The sequence below is a fragment of the Epargyreus clarus genome, unplaced genomic scaffold, assembly GCF_041222505.1.
Source record: "Epargyreus clarus isolate Ecla_fem2 unplaced genomic scaffold, WU_Ecla_fem_2.2 ptg000019l, whole genome shotgun sequence".
NCBI lineage: Eukaryota > Metazoa > Arthropoda > Insecta > Lepidoptera > Hesperiidae > Epargyreus > Epargyreus clarus.
Window position 1 is genome coordinate 5,736,682 of NW_027332227.1, and position 13,983 is coordinate 5,750,664.

The 13,983-nt window shown below is 36.0% G+C and overlaps 1 protein-coding gene across 1 annotated transcript in view; it reads right to left on the bottom strand.

The window, feature by feature from the left end:
• LOC140750295 (RYamide receptor-like) overlaps positions 1-11,796 on the bottom strand; it is a 30,580-nt gene extending 18,784 nt beyond the window's left edge. The window contains exons 1-4 of the mRNA XM_073083739.1: positions 11,214-11,796; positions 10,480-10,678; positions 8,851-8,919; positions 5,141-5,299 (exon numbers count right to left, since the gene is read on the bottom strand). Of these exons, the coding sequence (XP_072939840.1) occupies positions 5,141-5,299; positions 8,851-8,919; positions 10,480-10,678; positions 11,214-11,725 (939 nt within the window). The 5' untranslated portion in view covers positions 11,726-11,796. The remainder of the gene's footprint in view (positions 1-5,140; positions 5,300-8,850; positions 8,920-10,479; positions 10,679-11,213) is intronic.
• Positions 11,797-13,983: the final 2,187 nt, after the last annotated feature.

The following is a 13,983-nucleotide window of genomic DNA, read 5'->3' on the forward strand; positions in this document are numbered from 1 at the left end:
ATTTTGATAAGGGTTATTTTGGTACAGAATGGATACGTCGATTATGAATATTTGAGTTTACATAACTTACCTTATACCTGCTTATAACTAAATTAGATGCTAGTAGTAAAGTACTGGTTGTTCTATTGAAGTTATAAAAATAAATGATAACTTTGAAGGTGGTTTTGAATCCGGAGGCACCACCCTCCCACCTAATTCTGCTTCAACAGCAGTTTTCAGCGCTGTTTAATTCCCCTTTGAACAGTATAGTAAAGGAGACATTCTTTTCTGAGGCATTCTTGTTTAAACCTCAAGGGTAGGGGCTCATCTGTGCTCATCGGCCGATCTCACGTAGGAGTCCAATCGTATATGGCGTTGATTACAGATTACCATAGGTGGCAGTAGGGACTTACCATCGAGTGGATTGCATGTACGTTTGCTACTTCTGTATTAAAAAAGTCTACCATCTATCATAAAATCTATCATCATACACTATTCAGCTGCATAGTACAAACGGTAAATGGATCTTGTTTGGTCACGTTCTAAATTTTTCAAGAAATGGCATTGAGTTTAAATTCTCAGTATACGGCGTCTGAGTGGCTTCTTAAAAAAACAGACTTAAACTACAAACAGACACATATTTTCGACTATAATCGTTTTTAACCGAATTCACAAAAAGAAGGTTCTATATTTGATTATTTTTTTAGAAGTAAGTAGTATTTTTTTCTGTAAATCGCTAAATTTATACATGTTTTGATATAACCCATATTTTTTTAGAGTATTAAAAATATTACAGCTAAATTCCTATTTACACTAACAATGGGCGATTGTTCTAAAAAACAATCGAATAAATCGACAATCGAATATAGATTTTTTTGTAGTTAACAAGAAACAATCGACGTTCGAATAACAATCGACGTTCGGATAACAATCGACGTTCGAATAACAATCGAGGACCGAAACACAATGCAATGGGAAGCGGCGCATGCGTACGCGGCACTCCCGCAGCGGGCGCGGTGGGGGCAGGGTGTCTACTGTGTTTCTTTTAGTAGACCACGGACAATCGTGCATCAAGGTCGCCCTTCATTTTGTCATTCGTAAATATTAAAATTACATTTTTTTAAACGCGAGTATAGTACACTCTGCCGGTTTATGCAAGTCAAGTGCAAAGTGCAGTGCGTAAGGATATTGTTCGTGTTGTGTGTCGTGTCAAGGAACCGAGAATAGAAAAACGAATTACACGTAGGGTAGATAGATTAATCTACCTAGTACATATCAACGGTTTAACCCCGCCACCGCAGTTTCGCCGTGACCACGATCCAAGAAATTAAAAAACCGCATATCGTGAGCACCCGTAACAATAAAATATCTCAACGATAGTCGTATATTATAATCGTAAATAATAATAATAAGTCGATAGGCACATAAAAATGCCTAAAGAATCAATAGTGTGGACCTTTTTTGACAAATTAAACGAAAATAGCCGCGACAAAACAAAGTGCAAATTATGCGGTCACTGTGCACCGTACCACAAGAATACTACAAACCTGAAAGACCACCTAAAACGAAAACACCCCTTACAATTAAGTGAATTAGAGCAGCAATTAAGACCACAAGACAATGTTCAGATTCCAAAAGTAGAACCAAACGTTGAAGTTACTACTGAGGAGGAAGGACTTCCTCTGCCTTCAAAAAGACAATGCCAATTACAGCTGTATGCTGCCACCCAAAAAGAAATTGACAGTGATTCCTTCGATCGAGGCTTATTAAAAATGATTGTTCAAGATTATCAGCCCTTGTCACTCGTGGAAAATAAAGGTTTCATTAATTTTGTCAACTTATTGCAGCCTTGTTATAACCTACCTAGTTGTAAAAAAGTCTCAGAAACTTTATTATTACAGGAATATGAAAGTGCTTTAAATAATCTAAAAGTGATACTAGCTAACGTATTACATTTGTCTATTACCATTGATTTATGGACGTCAGATAGCAACAAATGTTACATTACAGTAACCGGCCACTTCATATATGATTTTAAATTGAAGAGCTGTGTGCTAGGTACGGAAGAAATAATATCAAATCATAGTTCTCAAAATATTAGTGACAATATTATTAATATTTTGTCAAAATTTCCTGGATGTTTAGAAAAAATATCTGTGGTAGTGACTGATAACGGAAATAATATGGAAAAGGTCGTTACAGACTATTTAAAAAAAATTCATCATCCCTGTGTTGCCCATACTTTAAATCTCTCAGTTCTGGAGGCAATAACAAATTGTAGTAACCTCAATGCGATATTGAATAAATGTCGCGCCCTGTACACTTATTTTAAAAACAGTAATGTTGCCACATGCAAATTAAGGGAAACCCAAGCAAACATGAATTTACCAGTAACAAAACTAAAAAAGGATATGCCAACCCGTTGGAATACAATTTTAATCATGTTAGAAAGATTTTCAGAAGTAAGAAACCCTTTATCTGCGACTCTTATTTCATTAATGTATGCACCTGAAAATCTGAAAGTTCTTGAGTGGGCTGCTATTGATGATATTATTCCACTTTTAAAACCAATACATAAAATGGCAGAAGAGCTGTGTGGAAAGGAGTATCAAATTATTTCTAAAGTTATACCTTTAATACGAGGTTTGCAATATATACTTCTACAAAAGCGTCAAAGCACAGATATTGGAATGCAACTAAAAAGAAGTCTGTGCGATATTATCGGTAGAACATTGGGGAGCTTGGAAGCACACAAATCGGTAGCACTGAGTACCTTATTGGATCCCCGTTTTAAAAAAGCAGGATTCGGGTTGCCCGAAAATGCTGCTAACACCCAAAAGTGGCTTGTTGAACAATTAGCAGCTGAAATGAATGAACAAGGTGGGCAGTACGTAACTAATAGAAAGAATACTGCAATAGAAACAAATCAACAAAATATGAATATAAATGATGATATAGATGATCTTTGGAAAGTTTTTGATCATAAGGTGTTATCAGAGATAGCAGAAAAAACATCTAAAACGCCCACTTCATCCGCTTCATTAACTGTTAAACAATACATAGAGATGCCCCTTATCCACAGGAAAGAAGATCCATTTATTTTTTGGAAAACTCACCACAGAACATTTGCCACTTTACATCAATTAGCTTTTAAGTATTTATGTATACCTGCAACTTCCGTACCTTCAGAGAGAGTTTTTTCAAAAGCAGGATACTTAATAAATCAAAGAAGAAGCAGACTGGCACCAAAACATTTAAACGAAATAATCTTTTTAAATAAAAACATGGATACGTTTTGTTAACGACTCGTTTTAAAGTTAAAATTGTCTTCATTTTATTTTTTGGTTCTCGATGGGGATAATATTTATTGATATTATTTTTATTTTTAACACGCTTTTATTATCTTCGGCTGTATTTATTTATAAATAAAAGCGTGTTAAGTACATTATGATTGACAAACAAAAAAACGTTTCAGGTGTTATAATGCTTTTTTAATTTGTTACCTCTCTCAATGTAATTGTAAATTACAACTCAGTGTAAATTGACACGTTCAATAAAAAATATTAAAAATACGTTTACATTATTTTCGAAGATTTTTAATATTTACATGGCAGATAGCGACAGATATTTTTTTATTATTGTTTAATTTACGGTTATTATTAGGATTTGATTAGTTAAGTATTTTTCTTGTATGTTTGATGTCTTCGTCTTGTTAAGTATTTGGTTCACATTTTCTTTTAATTCTAAATATTTTATATTGTTATTTCATGGTTTGTCAATTGTAGCAATGTTTATTTTTAAATAATGTCTATGTGATTTTTAAATTATTACATGATAAATATCGTTACGTTATAAAAAATATCCCTACTTATAAGGATAAGTATTCTTTGTTTAAATTTCATTAATACTATAATTAATTATCTACTTAAAGTTTATTTAGATTCTCAGTCAATTTGATCTCCCAATTTGTGACTGATTTAAATGTAAGATTACTTTAGATATTACTAGGAAGTATTTTATAATTATGCAAATTGTAAAATGTATACTGTTTCCAATACTTTTTAAATAAAGAATTGTCTATTTGCAATTTTCGACAAAAGTATTTTCTCTCTTTGTTTCATTCTATCATTTTTATTGATTTATTAAAAAATAGTCGTTAATAGAAAGGGAATTGTGGCAACACTGGCTAGTTGGCCAAATGGGGTAGTTCAACCAATTATGGGTTGACTGAGGAACAAAATAGTCAACGTTTGTATATTCCATAAGCTTCATACATTCGATTAGTATGTAGTTTTGTCTATTAACCAAACCAGCTATGTGTTTGAAAAAAATTAGTCATACTTTGGACTGAATTGTTTTTGTCCACCCATTTGCAATATATTTTTTGACATATTTCATTTGATATAAAACTCGTTCCAGCAATTAACCAGCCCGGTGAAAGTCGACCTACATTGGGATCAAACCAACAATCGAAATTTTTTTGATAGTTATTCGAATACAATTGACAATGGTAACAATCGCGTACCGCTAAACTGCGCTGCTACTAATGTTGCGTATACGAAACAATCGACCAACAATCGAAGAATTTACGATAGTTATTTGAATACAATCGAACACAATAACAATCGAATCATTCGATTGTTTTTAGTAAAAGTCGCGCATCGTTAATTTACACATATCATAATTACACCTCATCACAACGCCAAAAGGTTTATAAGCAATGGTTACGTGTACGTAGCATCGCTGCAACTTCTTGCAGCTGCTGTAGTAACTACAAAGATCTGTATTTGCCATACAGGGGCCCTTCTCCCGTGCCAAGTTTTCTAGTAGTTGCGTTGTGGCTACGTTATAGTCAGTACCGACCACAGTGTTGATTTTGGCTGCTGCCGCTCATAAACATCTGTAATCAACCCGAAGTAAGATCAGATTCAGTCACGGATACCCCTCAGGACTAAGCTGGAATGGCTAGGAAAAGTATGTCTCCCTTGCCAAACCCATCTAATCAGAACACAGAAGTACTTAACACTGCTGTTATTATGCAGAGACGTGTGGCAATAGTGCCGCCTGAGCCCAAACGCAGAGGGTACGATCACCTTCTAAATGTATTATCATTGTCGTTATGGCATATGTGAATATGGACTAACATTTAAGTTATAAATACCTGTTTAAACGCTCGACGGTAGCGTGTATTCATAAAGCAGTAGATGATAGGGTTGTAGCAGGTATGCGACATGGCCAACCAGTGGCACGCGAACCACACATACGGCATCCCCGGCCACTTGATCCAGTTCTCGTCTTCTGAGTGGTTATTCCATAGTATCTACGAAAAATGGCAGTCATAGCATAAGGGAGTGATAGCCTAGCCTTGAATCTCGGCCTCTTGATCACGTACCTCTGATTCTTCAAAGTTATGTGCGCATTAAAAATTAATTATCATTTGCTTTAAAAACATCATGAGGTCACCTGAATACCTGAGAAATATATATAAGAAATTCTCAAAGGTATGCGATCTACCAATATGTCAACGCGATGAACTATGGCCTAAGACTTCTCAATCTGAGAAGAGAACCGTGCCCAACAATTATATATAGTCTGATTCATAGTTAGGTGTCCAAAATGTAAACAAAGGTGTTGACCTATCAAGAAAATACGTTTCAAATGGTAGTTTCTTATTTTTGACAATATTAAATTAATACAACAATAATAAAATAATAATCTAAAAAAATTAAGATCAATTCAAATTTTCTAATATTTATATTACCTCAATTTCGTTCCATACAGTAATAATATTAAAAACAAGGTTTATGGTAGAAAATTAAAATGTGATAATGGTAACACAATCGGAACCCAAAACATTTCTTGTGCCGTCATTTTTAAGTTTCGTAGCTGGTGTTATTCATTTTCGTGATTGAAATTGAACTCGAATGTATTATCGTTTTCATAGCGCATTTGTTAAATTGTGTTTAATTGTAAAGATTTGTTTTTTGTTGAGTTTGTTAAAGTTTTTGTTTCTTGTTAATTTTGACAGTAACATTTGTTTGTTTACATTTTGGACACCTAATTATGAATCAGACTATATATAATTGTTGGGCACGGTTCTCTTCTCAGATTGAGAAGTCTTAGGTCATAGTTCATCGCGTTGACATATTGGTAGATCGCATACCTTTGAGAATTTCTTAGTAATGGGTTGACGACGACATCTAAGAAAAAAACATTAAATGACAGCCTAGTGGTATATATTTCAATCTCATGAGATCTATTCCAGTGTTACTCAAAGTGAGGGCTTACGCCTTCTCGTAGTCTCCAGAGGCCTACAGGGGGCGCTGAAGACAAAGAAAATCGGAAGGCGTGTTGAGGCGATAGTTGATCTGTGCGAAGGTCGGCGATTTGCGAAGCTTCGCTTTTTTAGACGGAAATAGGATCTTTATTCGCAGACTTCAGCGACAGTTTAGTGTTATGGGATATTCTTCTTTATTAATGGTTCGCTAAAAATAATTAACTTTAAAATTAGGTCATATATATGTAAGAACGCTTTCCAATCGCGCGTGTTTAGGGCAACATGCATGTCCAGACTGCACGCATGGCTATTGCATCCTGTCGTTTCGTACATTTGTGTTATTGGACTCGTCTAAATTGTAGGAATGACGTTACTTCCCCCTTTCATTTCTTTTATTTTATAAAAATCACGGCCTATACTCACACCTCACATTCTTGTGTAGTGGGTGCCAAACAAGACCCAGAAAAGATATCCAAATTCATCATTCAGATATCAGTCTGGCCGGGGATCAAACCCGGAACCCTCTGAGATCGGTATAGAGACCGCTTCGCCACGTGGGTCACTAATTATTTAATTCCTCACACACGCTTAGGAAAGTTTTTTTAAAGAACTTTCCTGCGTATAGGTTTTGTCACAATGTCTTCTTTCATGGTTATAACAATTGATAGTTAATTACTAATACGCACATGACTTTTAAAAGTCAGTAGCACTACCATGAGTTGGTATAGAAACGCCACTATAGAAATTGTAAATAGAAAACTATTGTCATTTTGCTAGTGAATAACATAACTACTATCGTTACGGTATTTCTTGACAACGTCTGTCAAATTAATGACTCATGGGACCGAATTTGTTTGGCAATAGATCATAATGACATTCGCTAGCGATTTGATTTCGATAGGTTTTTTACGTATCGAGTTACGCCACTACGGATTTTAGTTCTACGAGTAACCACCAGAGGCGCTGTACAATTTTTCATACATTTATTTTAGGCAGTCGCTAGCGAGTAATACTTTTGTAAACTCATGGTAGTGCTACAGAGGTGCGTAAAGTGTAACTGTTACTACTTATCGTCAGGTGACTGCACGCTTATTTGCTATTTCCATTATGTAAAAAGTTCCATTATTCTCCATTTAACTCTACCTTAGGTCACCCTCTAACTCTTAGTTAGTAGCCGTTTAGTTCAACGGTAGCCTAAAATTAAACGGAAAAAAAATCGCATAGATGTATTTGAACTACCTGAAAAAATAAATCCGCTTAGTTTTGTTGCTTGTCGGTAAAATAGATCCGAGCGTTCCTGTTATTTGAACTACGCGGATTTGCTTTTTCGCATAGTTGTACACTAATAAACTTTATTGATTACGAGCTTTTGCCTGCGGCTTCGCTCGCGTTACGAAGTAATATTTTCATCCCCTATTTTATCCCTTGAGGGTAGAATTGATCAAAATCCTTTCTTAGCGGACGCCTACGTCATAACTTCTACCTGCATGCCAAATTTCTGATGCCAAATTTCATGCCAAATGCCTGATTCGTCCAGTGGTTTGGGCTGTGCATTGATAGATCACTATGCCAGTCAGTTACCTTTGAGTTATATATATTTAGATTCATCGTGCGTACTGACGTGCATACAACGTTGAATTTGGTCGTGACAGAAACTGTGAAACTTTTTTTTGTGTATTGATAGATTTAAAAACTTTTTTTAAGCACACTCAAGCAGTGTAGGATTAATCACTTTTTTCTTTATTGTTAAAGCAACTGATAATTAATTACTAATACGCATATAACCTATACTCTGATTCATAATTAGGTGTCCAAAATGTAAACAAAGGTGTTGACCTATCAAGAAAATACGTTAGAAATGGTAGTTTTTATTTTTGTCGATATTTAAGTAATACAACAATAATAAAATAATAATCTAAATAAATTAAGATTAATTCACATTTTCTCATATTTATATCACCTCAATTTCGTTTCATACAGTAATAATAATAAAAAACAAAGTTTATGGTAGAAAATTAAAACGTGATAATGGTAACACAATCGGAATCCAAGACATTTCTTGTGCTGTCATTTTTAAGTTTCGTAACTGATATTATTCATTTTTGTGATTGTGATCAAACTCTAATGTTTTCTCGTTTACATAATGCGTTTGTTAAATTGTGTATATTTGTTAAATTTTAGTTTTTTGTTGAGTTTGTTAAAGTTTGTGTTTCTTGTTAATTTTGACAGTGACATTTCTTTGTTTACATTTTGGACACCTAATTATGAATCAGACTATAGTTTTTCTGTTCCGTGCGCAAAATTTTGACAAATCAGAGGTGCGTGGAACTTTTGAATTTTCAAAATCTATAAAAGTCAAAATTTCATATGTTCCATAGTGATAACATACAGTTTAAAGAAAAAAAAGAAAATAAGAGTGGTACAGAATCATGTATTGGCGAGTTCGATTCACTCTTAGCATTATAATGTTTTATATAAAAATAAATAAAATAAATAAGAATAACTATTTATATGACAGGCGGAAGCCGGAAAGCATTATTAAATTTGTTTGTATAAAAATACGTTAAAAGTAGATATGCAATAACGAAACTTACAATAAAAATATTAAGGGGAAGCCAGCAAATCGTAAACGCTGCTACTACTGTCACCATCATTTTGACCATCTGAAACAAAATATTATATTACATAATCATACTGGTGATTACTCTCTAACGTTTTCGTATTTCACTTATTCAACACGTAGTTTTTACAACGCTACTTTTAGAGCAGGCTTATTTTTCTTAAATATAGATGTAATAAACGAGCGCGGAGGCCGCCTTATGGAACGTAGTTACTACCGCCCACGAACATCTGTAATTGCTCCAGATGGGATTAGATATTCCTACCTGAGGTCGGCCACAGATGCGCCGCAACCCCTGAGGACTAAGCTGGAACGCCTCGGAAAAGTATGTCTCCCTTACCACATCCTCAAAATTAGAACACAGCAGCGCTTAACACTGCTGTTATTAGGCAGAATTGGTGTGATGGTAGTGGTGTCGGAGTCGAACTATAAAGAGTTCTACCACCTTCATTATTTTATATTACCTGAGGTCGGCCACAAATGTATTGCTATCTCGAAGCCTAAGCTAGATCGTTTCAGAAGTATGTCTCTCTTACCAAACCCGTTAAATCGTAACATAACAGCGCTAAGCAAGAAGGTGTAGCGGTGGTAATATATTAAATCGCATGAATTTAAATTTGTATAATCGGAAGTTATAAATCTAAAACCTTTCACCTTCTATTACTAAGCGCGACGTGTAAGATTTACGACTTGAACTGTACTCTTAAAACTTGTAATGGGTACTTAAAAGAGATAGATGGAGGGATGGAATAAATAAATACGTACATTTATCTTAATTCTTAGAGTAAGGGAGGATACACACGAGCGTCGTTGAGTCAATATATAAACGATAGTTTTTATCGACGACAGTTACCGATTGTCGTCACCTTCCTATTTTTTTTATTTGTTAGATAGTTATGGAATTGTGTCTAACAAAAAGCATTGAAGGTGTGTCTTTTGTTGTGTGATCTCAGTACAATAGTCAAGTGCTGTAAATACAAGTGTCAAGTGCTGTTTTATTTGAGTTGATAAGCTACCTACTACTTTGGGTCATATGGACAGCATGTTCATTTACTAATCACAACAAAGTACTGTGATTAATGTAGCTTTGACCTTTCGTTTCGACGACTGCATGCGTAGGTCGCGGTCAGTTTGCGCCTCGCCGGGCGGGCGGACGCCCCACACCACGTACGCGATGCGGGTGTACGTGCGCACTAGGGCACTCAGCGGCAACACGGACTGGAGGGTGAGCAATGCGCACGTGTACTGGTGGCTCTGTGACGCTTAACGCGATGAAAATGGTAGAACGCTTAGTGAAACGATCCCGGTTGCATCACTGCCACATATATTTTGTCTATTAGTGTTAGGCGCTCTTGTGTTTTTATTAGAAGTGACAGGAGATTCAGAGGGACTGGTCAAGGAGACACTTATATATACGCGGCATTTCGACTTACTCTTTACGAGCGTAAACGCATTTGAGGTCGATCTCAAGACAGGTTCTAAACGTTACCTGAGGTTCATTACAGATTCATGGATAGAATTCCCTACTTATCACTTAGAGGACTGTATATTGATTTGCTAAATACACAAAAAATGCTATTTTTATGATAGTTGTAGCTTTGACCTTTCGTTTCGACGACTGCATGCGTAGGTCGCGGTCAGTTTGCGCCTCGCCGGGCGGGCGGACGCCCCACACCACGTACGCGATGCGGGTGTACGTGCACACTAGGGCACTCAGCGGCAACACGAACTGGAGGGTGAGCAATGCGCACGTGTACTGCTGGCTCTGTGACGCTTCCGGCCACTGCTCCCCGCAAATATTTCTAGGAAAAAACAACAGATTAAACTAGAAAATTAGTATAAAAAAGAAAAATCCTGCTTGTAAACATAATTTACGTCACCCTCTTAATTTAGTTGAGTATAATGACATCTCATAAGGAAAAATTTATCCAGCTGTTTTTTCTGCAGGGCGTGTCAAAGAATGAGATATACATTCGCTCGTAAACATTACCTACTCTACGCAGTCGGGTACTAAGTCCTGAGTGTATTTACATAGCCATAGAAGTAAAATTTCTGCGGCGTATTCAGTGACACTATTGCAAAAGAAATAAACATCAAATGATTTTACATTGTTTTTTTACAAAATACTCATATTTTATTTTTATAACATTGAAGTAGCAAATAACCCGGGTACCTGATGGTATGTGGTTACTATGCTCATGAACAATATAGACACCTATAACCAACTCCTGTTCTATTTAGACAGGAGTTCATAATGAATCTGATTAGATACGTTATTACTTCCAAGAACGGACCTTTAAAAATAAATTACTCTTTTGATTACTTTTACATACTCACTCTTGACAAACTTCGTGCCATAGCGACGGCCTGTAAAGCTGAGATACGATGGGTATAGGAGCCGCTGTACAGAGAGCACCAAACCAAACAGCAGCCACTACCAGCTTAGCGGCAGTCGTCTCCAGCCTTGGTTTCATTGGCCGGGTTATGGCCATGTATCGATCAATGGAAATCGCGAGCAGAGTGTACGCGTTAACAAGAACTGACACTGCCTGCGAATAGTTCACCACCTTGCACATCACACCACCAAACGGCCAATATCTTAAGATCAGTGTGGATACGAAGGAAAACGGCACACAAAAGACTGTCATCAGAATATCACCAACTGCCAAGTTAACTATGAAGTAATTGGTCACTGTCTTCATACGAGGGGACTTATAAACCACTATACATACTAATCCGTTCCCGAGAAAGGCTGTGAAGAATATAATGCCGTACATCACATAAACACATGAGTGGAATAGCGTTGATGCGCTGAAAATATCAGGTGATGGTTCGAATATGCATTCCATTCCATAGTAAGGCCACGATTCGTTGTATAACGTTCCATTATAGTCCCAGGAAATATTGCGGCACTCAGTCGACGTACACGTTTGTAGGTGCACGGTATTGTCTGTGGACGTGTCACCCACACGGAACATCCTTCGAGGTCATCAGACACTGTCGTAACGATTTTAAGTACCTGAGAACATAAAAACAAGATTTTATTAATATCATGGCTACAGTCACATTACACTGATTGATGTGATCACATAATATATGGTTACTAGCTGACCCGGCAGACGTTGTGTAGCCTTATAAATAGGAAAAATGTTATGGGTGAACAACCCTTATCTTAGGGGTATGGAAAATACATTGTAGCCGATTTTCAGACCTACTGAATATGCATATAAAATTTGGTGAAAATCGGTAAAGCCGTTTCGGAGGAGTACGGTAACTAACACTGTGACACGAGAATTTTATACAATATAAGATTGATAATTCATGTCAAGTGTTTAAAATAATTTTCCTATTTTTAGTTAGTTATGAAATGTCATCAGATTTTTGCATCGTCCCTTGAAAAGGAAGTGTGATATATTTGTCAATAAAGATGTAAATGTTGATGATTATGGAAGAATAAGTTGTATTTTTGGAATCCCCTCTGAGCGTTTTAAATTTTAATGCAAGATATTTATAAGTCTCTATAATACATATAGAATATAGATATATAAAAGCCCTTATAATACTGCAGGTTTTCCAATCACGACGTATGAAATAAAATTTCAAAAACAGTATTTCAATACAGAAAGCACGTTCAAAGCTTTATTGATGAACGAAACTCAGTATCAAATCCGAGTCAGTATTCTTAGAGTGAGTATTTTTAAAATAAAACCTTGATAAAAATTGTACAGAATAATAAATCTATCAATGTTATACAAAATATTATACTACTTTTTTAACTGAACTTTTAAACTGGATGTCTATCAAAACAAGGTTGGAAGGTGGTAGAACCCTTTGTGGTTCGACTCAGGCAGCATTTCATTTCATTTATTTTGCTAAATATAGGTAAATACAGTTGTTATATCCTCAAAATTGTCCTCTATATTCCACCTCTCAGCACCACCGCCACACCTAATAACAGCAGTGTTAAGCGCGGCTGTGTAACGTTTTGAAGGGTGTGTAAGGGAGACATGCTTTTCCGAGGCGTTCCACCTTAGTCCTCAGGGGTTGCGGCGCATCTGTGGCCGACTTCTCAGCCACTTGCCATCAGGTGGACTGCATGCTGTCCGCTGCTCCTATACTATAAAAAAATTAGAGACTAATCACTAGTATGATTGAATAACATAATGTTTTGTTTCAGGTGGTCAAAATTATGGTGGTAGTAGCAGCGTTTACGATTTGCTGGCTTCCCCTTAATATTTTTATTTCGAATTTGGCCCTGAAGACCCATTTGCAAAAGTCACCCTGTATAGGTATTATGGCTTATTAGCTAATTAACTACTAACTAGTAGTGACATGATATCAGGTTTTCAATCCCAGTGGCCCGGGATAGACACCCAAGCTCGGATTATGTCAGTTATGTCCGTATTTGAAATTAATTATCACTTTCTTGAGCGGTTACGGAAATCCTGTAAAATATATATGCGTAAGCTTTCAATAATATTCTCAAATGGTAAACATAAATAAACTTGAATCATAGTATAAACGATCTTTTTAAAAGAAAGTTATTAACATTATAGTCATAGGTATATTATCCTACTTAATATATCTATGATTATAGTACTTAAAACCATATTTTAAAACAACACGCGCTCTCAATGAGCGTCACGTACTTAATTGTAACCGAAGTCTCTGGAGCCCTGAGTTTGACAGATATTGGACGGAGACTTAAGCCCTATAAATCATGACCTTTTCAGTTTGGCATTGATATAATAATTTTATTTTATAGTAGCAAACGATCGTTTCGTCCAAATGCCGTTTATGAACATGTATAATCAATCCTAAATAGGATTAGAGTTCTAAAACCAGAAATTTACCATCCGTATTAAGCGCCTTTACGAAGTATATCTTCATTACTTACACCCTTCAAATGAGCAATCTTGCCTTTATAAGTCAGTAATAGTAGTTTGTCTACCAATTTGCACTTCGCTAGCACAGTGGACTATGCCTTAAACCGCTTTAGCTAGTCCGACGCGAAGAGAATTCCGGGTTCGATTCTTGGCCAGATAGATATCTGAATATAGATCTCTGTTCTGAATATCGGAATATAGATTTCTGTTCTTGGTCCAGG